General features: G+C 62.4%; 1 protein-coding gene across 1 annotated transcript in view; it reads right to left on the bottom strand.

The window, feature by feature from the left end:
- Positions 1 to 9372, bottom strand: part of UNC13A (unc-13 homolog A) — a 36957-nt gene extending 27585 nt beyond the window's left edge. Inside the window, exons 1-10 of the mRNA XM_082077120.1 lie at positions 9283 to 9372; positions 4651 to 4680; positions 4172 to 4271; positions 3843 to 3960; positions 3517 to 3640; positions 3288 to 3361; positions 3149 to 3203; positions 2254 to 2289; positions 1511 to 1721; positions 851 to 976 (exon numbers count right to left, since the gene is read on the bottom strand). Of these exons, the coding sequence (XP_081933246.1) occupies positions 851 to 976; positions 1511 to 1721; positions 2254 to 2289; positions 3149 to 3203; positions 3288 to 3361; positions 3517 to 3640; positions 3843 to 3960; positions 4172 to 4271; positions 4651 to 4680; positions 9283 to 9304 (896 nt within the window). The 5' untranslated portion in view covers positions 9305 to 9372. The remainder of the gene's footprint in view (positions 1 to 850; positions 977 to 1510; positions 1722 to 2253; positions 2290 to 3148; positions 3204 to 3287; positions 3362 to 3516; positions 3641 to 3842; positions 3961 to 4171; positions 4272 to 4650; positions 4681 to 9282) is intronic.
- Positions 9373 to 9944: the final 572 nt, after the last annotated feature.

The following is a 9944-nucleotide window of genomic DNA, read 5'->3' on the forward strand; positions in this document are numbered from 1 at the left end:
CCTGAGGGAGCAGCAGCACAGAGAGCTCCCTGCATCCCAGAATGCTGCCATGGACAGGGCTGCTGCAGGGCTCCATGGGGAGAGGCTCACATAAGCAAACATGCAGACAGGACAGGGACATGCCTAGGAAGAGGCCGACACCACGTCTCCAGCACCAGCAGCCAGGGCTCAGGGGTTGGCAAGGAGAAGGGGACAAGGGGATGGGATGGTATGGGCAGAGCCCTGGGCCCAGAGTGGCTGGGCCAGGCGGTGGGAGCCCAGGAGAGGAGGGTGCTGGGGGATGCCCAGGCTGGTCCCAGCACGGAGCAGTACTGCCATCATCCAGGTACCTTGGGAAGTGGGACTTGGGGCACAGGGGTGCAGGAGACGCAACTCATGCCTGGAAACCCCTCACCTCCCTGGCCTGAGCTGGGAGAGGGGCCCTTGGCACATCACGAGGATCCCAAATCACTGCGCGAGGCTGTTGCCCAGCCAGGAGCTCCCTGGGAGGTGACCAGAAACAGAGGGTGGCATTTGAGTCCCTAAGGCCCCAGCTCCTGTACCTGCTGGCATGATGTAGAACAGGCAACAGTGCTGCCAACCAGTCACTGTGCCAGTGAGCAGGGCCAGAATGCTGGGGCATTGCCCCCATGAACTGGGGTGCAGCAGCAAGAAGGGATGCCATGAGGCCAAGAGATGCCTGGAGCATCCCAACACTGCTCCTCAGCAAGACAGTCCAGGGCGGGAAGAGGGGGACCCCATGGCAGCACGAGGCCACCCTTGCCAGGACTGGTGTTGGCCTCACCACGGCTGCAAGGACCGACCATAACACTCTGCGACGGCACAGGCACACGACGAGGTAGCGACCCACCTATCCGATAGGTCTAGGGACCGCCTGCTCTCAAGGGAAGGCTGGCGGCTGGTCCGCCTGCTCGACTCGGAAGCGGACTCAGCGTCACTGCGTCCGTTTGTGGCAGAGTCTATGCTACCATAGCGTCTGCCGGGGAGGAGAGGAAGACGGTCAGCGAGGTTCCGGGTGCCGCGCCACCACCACCCACCACGCCCCGGCATCCCCTGCTGCCTTGGGGATGCCGGCAGGGAGGTTCTATCCTGGTAGACAGGGCTGGCGCCTTGGGCTGTATGTTGGCAAGGAACTTGGCCATGCTGCGACCACGGGGACAAAGCACTGGGCAGACGTCCCTGCCCGCAGCTTTGCCTACAGGCACGTCTGTATCCCCAGCCAGGCCTCTAGCTCAGCTCCCAGCAAGGGCAGCTAGGGCTAGGGGGTCCCGAAGCCCAGTGAGGACAGAGGAGGGCAGTGACCCAAAAGAGCTTGAAAACTTTCCAGTGAGAAGGAAAGACCTGAGGCCGGCACCATCCCCCTCATCCTCAGCATCCTTCCCACTGTCACCCACTGCCCTGGGAGCACCGTCCCTGGCATCACCCTAGGGACCCTCTGGACTCTGTCACACGTGGCAGGGGGTGATTGGGAGAGCGGGTCCCAGGGAGGAGCTGGCTGTGCCGGCGCTACCTGATGGGACGCTGGTCTGAGTAGTCCATCTCATAGCTCTGCATGGAGTCGGTGTAGGAGTCGCGGGAGCTCTGCTGCTGGTGCCTCATGGGGTACTGATGGACAGAGGCGTTGGGCTGGGAGGTGGTGTAGTATGGCGGTGGGATGCTGTTGCTAGTCTCGCTGCGGTAATCGCTGTCCCGGTCATCCACCGTGCTGTCAGGGTCATCATCTGCAACGGATCACAGTGAGTGGGACAGGGGACAGCCCCGCGGCTCTCGTGGCCAGGGATGCCGCAGATGTGCCCCGTACATGGCACAGCCCCACTACTTGTCACCACCATGTCCCCACTGCTGTGAAACCATGCTGGGGAGACAGACCCAGGAAGGGCTGAGGGGAAAGCTGCACATGTTCTCTGCAGAAAGGGGTTTTGGGGGATGAGGGGAGAGCAAATGGGAGAAATGGGATATACAGAAGCGAGGAAGAAGAGTTCAGGGTGTGGGGACCCTCCCTCTGCACCACCGATGTCCCACCACAGAGGTAAAGCCCAAGCTGTTCATTTCCATCAGGGCACCCTGAGGGCACAGAGCCTCATGGTGCTTTGTCCCCACCAGCCTGTGGGGACAACCCTGTCCTCACCCAGCAGAGAGCCACCTGAACCCGAGCTCCACGTCCCCTGAGCCCCAGGCCAGGCTACAGCATGGCAAAGGGGGCTGTGCTGGGGACTGCCGGGCTGGCAGGAGAGGAGGGGACAGGATACTTACTCTGCTGTTCTCCCCAGCCAAAATAATTCCAGTTGCCTACAAAAAAAGGGACAGACACAATAAGGATGGAAGCAGCTAGGGGGCAGCAGGAGGAGCTGACTGGGAGGAACCAGCATGTCACAGGCATGGTGGCACCAATGTGGGTTGGGGACAGTGCCCAGGATGGGGCACACTGGAACTGAGCCATGCTGAGGAGAGTGAGTGGAGCTGGGCAATGCAGTACTGGGATGGGGATGGGGCCTGAGGATAGGCATGGTGGCACTGAAGTGCACTAGTGACAGTGCACAGGGCTGGGCATGGTGACATTAAGCTGGGCCAAGGACAGTGCCTGGGGCTGGGCACAGTGACGCCTACCCAGGCTGGGGACGGTATTATGGCTGGGCGCAGTGGCACTGAAGTGCACAGGGGACAGGGCCTGGGGCTGGGCACAGAGGTACTGAGCTGTGCTTAGAACAGTACTGGGTTGTGCAGGGCCATGGCCTGATTACGGAAGGGGAAACTGAGGCACAGGTTGGGACAAATCGAGCTGCCACCCCAAATCCCCCAGACCCCTCTGCCAGTGCCCCCACTGAGCAGCCCCCTCAATCAGGCTCCCCAGGGGACTGTCCTTACCCCATTGCCATGTTTACCCTTTTCCCCTATGGCTCAGCCCCACAGGAAGGCTCATGCACTATGGGGCAGGGAGACAGCAAAGGAACAACGGCAGACATGGGAGGGAGGATGGGGGAATTAGGACAGGGACAGGGTGTGGAGTGAGGTTGAGCCCCACTTGTGTTGGGGTCCAGCTGCCCGAGGCAGGCACAGACCCCACTCCTGTGCATCCCCGGCGCAGAGAGCTGGGGGGACGGGGCAGCGGGGGGGTCCTGCAGCAGGGCAGTGACAGGGCAGCACTTACAGCACTGGGAGCTGTGAACGGGCAGAGGCTTTTCCTGCTCCTCCTGGAAGGCATACTGTGGAGAGAAAGGGCAGTGAGGGCTGCCTGCCCCGGCATCGCTGCTCCCGCCCAGCGCCCGGGCCTGACTGCACTGACTTACATCATCCTGGTCCCGCATGGCATTGAGCTGCTCTAGCTTCTTGGCCCAGTATCTGGCCTCCTCCTCAGGGATATCTGCAAGGGCAAAGACCCTGATTGGTGCACCTCCCTCCCCAAAACAGCCCCCCAGCTTTTGGGGCTAGAGGATCAGACCCCCAATCCCAACCTCCAGCCGCAGGAGCATCCCTGGGGCCGGGGGCAAGGAAGGATGCACCGGGGTCAGTACCCACCCAGAGGCAGCTCGAAGCGGGTGTCAAGGAGGATACGGTGGAAAGTAGGGTCCTTGGTGCCCGAAATCTCATTGTCGGTCATAATGACCTGGGAGTCGAGTGTGAGCCATTCCCCAGGGCCCTCCTGCGGGGCAGAAATGGTGAGAAGAGCTGCCAGGGATCCCCCCTCCCCGGCCCCACAGCTCCATGCACGCAGGGTCCAGCCCCGAGCAGAGTCCTCTCCAAGCAGGGATGGGGAAGGCTCCGTCCCCTCTGAAGGACAGCTTGGGGGGTGGCTACATGTCCCTTAGGGTCTGGTGGGGGGACGGGTGTGCCTGGCTCCCTACCTCATTGGACTGACGGATGGTCCGGAGGGGGATCCACACCGTCCCCACCATGGTGTCCCAGATGAGACCCTTGTTCCACACCTCCACCGTCAGGCCCAGGTCAAGCCGGTTGATCTCACTGGGGAGGGGTAGAGGCGTCGGGTCAACCCCCTCCCCAGCAGCCCCTTGGGGTCACCCCAGCCTCTGCCTGTGCCCTCCACCCCGAGACTCAGGTGAGCTCCCCAGGGCTGGGGTCAGGGGGAGCACTGGCAGTGGGGAACCCGCCCCTGGTGGGGGCCAGGGCAGAGCAGCAGGGGTGGGGGACCCTGGGATGGCCCCTGGGCACTCACAACATGAAGTCCTGCTCCCAGGAGGGCAGGTTGCCCCGCACGGCGATGGTTGTGCTCTTGACATTTTGCACCTTCAGTGTCACGTAAGTGTTAAACTTCTCTGTGGGAGCAAACAGGGGGTGAAGTGACCCCAGTACCCCCCCGTCTCAGCAATGCACCCAACCCCCAGACACCCCTTACTGCCGCCCACCCATGGGGTCCCCCCACACTGCCCTCAGCGCCCCAGTGACTGTGTGCCAGGCAGAACAGACCCCCCCTGCTGCCAGGGGTGGCTTGGCTGTGATCCCCCAATCTCATCCAGGGCAACCCTGTTTCTCTGTGTGCTCCTCCCCTACTTGCCAAATGATGTCACCAGAGCTGATGCTGAGCCTGGGGTCCCCTCACCACCCCCCAGCCCTTCCTCTGATCCTGCCACATCCAACCAGCTGAGCTCCAAGCCATGGCCCCCCGGGGTGGGCAGGCAAGTGGGGGCCACTTACCTTGGGGTCCGTCGAACTTGGCCTTTTTAACTGTGGGACAGAGAGGGAGGGAAGAGAGTCAGCCTGAGAGCCCCATGTGAGGGGACCCCCCCAAGGTGGGGTGGGAGGACCCCAGGCCTGGCTGCCCCCCCATCCCGGCTGCAAGGCGGGGGGAGGCGGCGGGATCCCGCTTGCTGCTGTAAATCAGGAATCCCCAATGCCAGGCACAAGGCGGGGGATCAGGCACGATCTAGAGATGAGCATCAGAGGGGTGCAAAGGCCTCCCCCCAAAAAGCTGCCATTTTGGGACAACTTGAAACACCTCATTGCAACCTCAAATGACCAGCCTTCATCTGTTGAAAGGGTGTTTAACCCCCTCAGCCCCCCACTTCTGAACTTGGATCCATTTGGGGAAACGGATGATGTCACCATATACATCTCAGGAGCACAAGGGGCGTTTGGGGAAGGACCCCCCCGGCTGCAGTCCCTGCCATGAGGCGCTGGCCCAGCAGCACCAGGGTTAAGGCTCCTGCTGTCTCCCAAACCGCTGGCCCAGATTTCATACAGGAACCCTGGGGAGCGCAGGTTGTAACCCCCCCGCGCCCCCCGGCAGCCCCAGGGGAGCTGCAGATGCAGCCCCACTCTGCTGCAGCCGGGAGCCCCAAAACATCCCCCACTGCACCCCAGCCCTGTCCCTATCCCGGGGGGGCACTGAGGGACTGATTCAATCCCACCCATTGGGAACCCCTCCCAGCCAGTTAATAGCATGCAGGGCGGGGGGAGGGTGTTCGCGTCTGGGCCAGATCCTGCTCAGCACCACAGGAACAAAAGCTCTTGATTCTGGCTGATCCCCCCCAGCTTTTCATCAGCGCTGCAAGTAGGAGGGGCGGGGAGTGTTGGTACCCAGGTTTTGCTTGCAATGGGGGGGCAAACAGGCAGCTGGGCAGAGCCAGGTACCAACACTGCTGATGCCAGCGAGTGGCAGGGGCCAGGGGTGTCCTCGGGGCTCAAAGGAGGGGAGCAGGCTGGGAGGGAATGACACAGCACCCAGAGAACGGTTAAATGACGCGGGTGCCAGCGGGTGGAGGGCCAACGTGACCGAGGAGGGATGAAAATAGCCTTGGCGATATCAAAGGTAATTTGATTTCCGAGACGTGCCACTCACCAGCCGCTTATCACCCTCCGCCAGCGCTGGAGGGGACGCGGGGCTGCTGCCGGCTCCACGTGCCGAGTGGGGGCAATGTGGCACGAGCAGCCCCCGCCTGCCCCGGGTACCTCTGAGGAAACTGCATTGGCTCAGCCTCAGGAAATACAGAGTGTTTCGCCAAGATGGACCCAAAATGCCTCGTGCTGCGGGGTCACATTGGGTCCATCTTTTCGAAACACCCTGTTATTGGGGTCCTTCGGCTCGGCCGACTGCCCTGTGCCACCCAGCGGGTCACGCAGCGGGGAGCTGTGACTTTGCCCAAAGGAAGGTCGCCAGCATGTCACTGGCAGCCGTGTTTCCAGGGAATCACAGGACGCCGGGAGCTGCGGCTTCACTCAGGGATGGGGCGGTTCGTGCATGGGGGCTGGTTTGAGGCCAGGCATGAGGCTCTGGCGTCCCAAAGATCCCCTAGTGCCACTGGGCTGGGAGCCTGAGGGACTGCAAGGACACGGCCACCATCACTGCATATTCTATATTCTATTCTATTCTATTCTATTCTATTCTATTCTATTCTATTCTATTCTATTCTATTCTATTCTATTCTATTCTATTCTATTCTATCCTATCCTATTCTATCCTATTCTATTCTATTCTATCCTATCCTATTCTATCCTATTCTATCCTATTCTATTCTATTCTATTCTATTCTATTCTATTCTATTCTATTCTATTCTATTCTATTCTATTCTATTCTATTCTATTCTATTCTATTCTATCCTATCCTATCCTATCCTATTCTATCCTACATATATTATATATATAATGTATTCTTGTATACAGATTTTATTATTATTTTTATTACTATACAGTATTTGGTACCAGGAGGTGCCCACGGCACACGCTCGGAGCCGCACAGGGACCCCTGTGACGGGAGCTCGTCCCTGCCCAGGCCCAGGCGCTCGCCCGGGCTGACCGCTCTCCAGCAGCCGCTGCCTCCGAAACGGGAGAGCAGAGGAAGGAAAAGCTCCAAAAATACCCAAGCTGACAGGAACAAACAATTATCCAGGGAACACGTGGCTCTCCTGGCTGTCAGCTACTGCCGGGGAGAAGTCCTGCTGCCACCATCTGCGTCTGACGGCCCCAACAGGCTGTGCCACCGTCTCACCCACCAACGGGCCCCAAGGGATGGCGCAGTGGTGGTGGGTCCCAGAGCTAAATTCAACCTGAACCCACAGACAAGGAGCTGGGGACAGTGGGACCCCACGGGAGCTGGGTGGCACCACAGCAGGCTGGAAGACCCCCGGTGCTTCCCAATTAGCAATCAGCCTCCTCTCAGGGGGGCGTTGGCCAGTTGGGGAAACTGAGGCAGGAGGCAGCTGGTAGAGGTTAGACTGGCAATGGTATAAAAACCAGGCGGACCATAGGCATCCTGCAGCAGGCCTCTCTGTCAGTCCATCCCTCTGTCCATCCACCCGTGTCTTTGTCCATCCATCCATCCATCCATCCATCCATCCACCCTTTGACCATCTATCCACTCATCTGTCTCTCCATCCACCCCTCCCCTCTGTCCATCCATCCACCCACCCCTCTGTCTACCTGCTCACATCTCCCCACCCCTCCATCCATCTGTCCATCTGTCTCCCCATCTGTCTTTCTGGATGCCTGTCCGCCCGCCCGTCCATCTGTCTGTCTGCCTCGCACCACTCCAGACCCCCTCCCCCAGCCACGTGCCCTGTTCCCACTCACCCCACACCTCCCAGGGCCCCTTCAGCCCCCATCACCCAGGTGTGTCCCCTCAACAGGAAGCCCTTGAGGGCTACCCATGGCCCCAGCCCCCCGGGAGGAGCAGGGGAAGGCTGGGGGCGGCTCTGGGGTGGCACATCCACCCCTGGGATCCCAAAAACAGGGTGACAAAAATAGCTGTCCCCAGCCAGCAGTGACAGGGGGGTGGGGGAAGCCCAAACCCACCGCGAGCTCTTTCTCACCATCCGCCCCCGGCTTCACTGAGGGTGTCACTGCGTGTGACAAGTCCCTTAAATGGGATGAAAGATGCAGCCCTCCCCCTATCAGAGGGGGGACCCAAAATCTGGGACTGGCTGGTGTCCAGCAGAGGGGACACGTTTGGCCATGGCGCCCACCCTCCCAGAGAGCAGTTCCCTGTGTCCACGGGAGAAGGGGCTCTGACCGCTCCTAAGGGACAGGGACACAGCAGGGGGTGGTAGGGGGCACAGCCCCCCCGATCCCACTGAGCTCAGGCAGCAGTGGGGGAGCCCCCATTTTCTTCCTTATTTCCGCCAGGGAGGGAACACCGGTGGGGGAATCCCAGACACCGTGTGCCCCACATTGTCCCCAGCTGCCACACTCTGTCCCACCATCCCCAGGACCCTCAGGTGCCACCCCTCCCCATCAGGGTGCTGCAGGGCCTGAGGAGCTGGGAAGAGACCCCCCCCCCAGGCTTCTCATCCCCCCCCCCAGACTGAGCGCTCGATCCAGAGTAACTGCCAGCCAGGCAGAGCCCGAGGCTGCAGGATTCACCTGCGCACTGAGCTGGGCAGGTCTCAGCGTGCTGGGGTGCAGGGACCCCCCCGGTGCGCTGGCCCCAGGTCCCCCCGGTATGGGGTGACCAGCACGGCTAATGGGCCCCCTGCCCGCTCCTCGCTCCCCCCCCTCCCCTCTGAGCTGCCCACAGCCCCCCAGCATCACCAACACTTGCAGGGGCACAGGCTGCTGGGGGCAGGGGCGCGTTTGGGGCTGGGGGTGTAATTTGGGGGGGGGGGTATTAATGGGTTTGGAGGGGTGGGGAAAGATAAGGGGATTTGGGGGTGTCTGGGGTTTCTTTCAGGGGGTGGGAATGTGGAGGTGCTTGGGGACAGATGATGTTTGGGAGTGGGGGGTGTTTGGGGAGGGGCGTTCTTGGAGGAGTGGGAAGCGGGGAGCTTGGGGGTAGATGTGGGGCGTGGGAGGGGATTTGGGGGCGTTTTTAAGCTGGGGGGTGTTCGGGAATGCGGAGGGGCTGTGTCTGCGGGGTAGGAGTGCTTGGGGGGGGAGGTATTGGGGAGGGTTGAGGGTGGGCAGGGGGGCGTTTGGGGGGGTGGGGACGTTTGAGAGGGGGGGTGGGGAGAGATGCGAGGTGGGAAGGGGTAAGTAGGGGGCTCCGAGGGGGCGGGAGGCGGAGACGGTGGACGGGAGAGTCTGGGGGGAGGCTGGGGGGGCAGGACCCCCGGTGGGCGGGGTGCGCCCAGCCCCCCCTCGCTTCCCCACCCCCACTCCCGGGTTCGGCCCCGCGCGCCTCCGCCGGTTCATTCATAAATCCACGCGCCGGTTTTTGTGAATGAAGCCGTCCTCGCGCCCCCTCCCCCCACCCTCCCCGGGCCCCGCCGCGGGGTGGGGGGGTCGCTGTGCCGGTACCGGAGCGGGGAGCCCCCCCCCCATCCCCCAGCGGGCAGCGGGGTGCCCGGGGCTGTCCCATCGCCCCCCCCGCCTTGTGCCCCTTCCTCCCCCGGTACCTCTGACGCAGAGCAGCGACATGGTCCCGGTGGCGGCGCCGGGGGCGCGGGGGGCGCTCGCCGCCGCCGCTCCCGCCACCGCCCCGGTGACTAGCGGGCGGCCATCTTGCTTCAGCACCGGGGACAGCTCCTGACGTCACACCCCGGCCCCCGCCTTAAAGGAGCCGCCGGGCGCCGCCCCCAGCCCCCCCGCAGCCCGGCTGGGGACGCCGGTCGCGTTTAGCGGGGAGAGGCCGGTCCCGTGCGGCCCCGAGGGGGCCGTTCACATTGCCCGGGATAAGGGGACGAAGGTCCTGCCCCGATGGGGGGAGGGTTGTGCTGTTCTCCCTCCGTTGCCCCGGGGGGGGATTTGTCCTGCTCACATTGCGCCGGGGGTCCGTCGTGCCCTCGTTGTCCCTGGGGCAGGCGGTGTCGTTTGGCTTGTGCGGCCCTGGGGGGCTCTGTTCTGCCTTCACAGCCCCAGAAAGGGGGGCGACTTCGGGGTGCGGTGCTTGCCCCCCCCAGGGGCTCGCAGCAGCAGTGTGCCATGTTGTGGCTGCTCGGAGATCGGCCTAAGTAGTGGGGGGTTAACTGTCATCACCCCTTCCTCCCAAGAGGGTCCCCTCTCTTCTCTCCACCCTCAAATGCCACATCCCGAAGAGATGCTCAGATCTGGGGCGCGG

The sequence above is a fragment of the Streptopelia decaocto genome (assembly GCF_964273445.1).
Source record: "Streptopelia decaocto genome assembly, contig: HAP1_SCAFFOLD_92, whole genome shotgun sequence".
Taxonomy (NCBI): Eukaryota; Metazoa; Chordata; class Aves; order Columbiformes; family Columbidae; genus Streptopelia; species Streptopelia decaocto.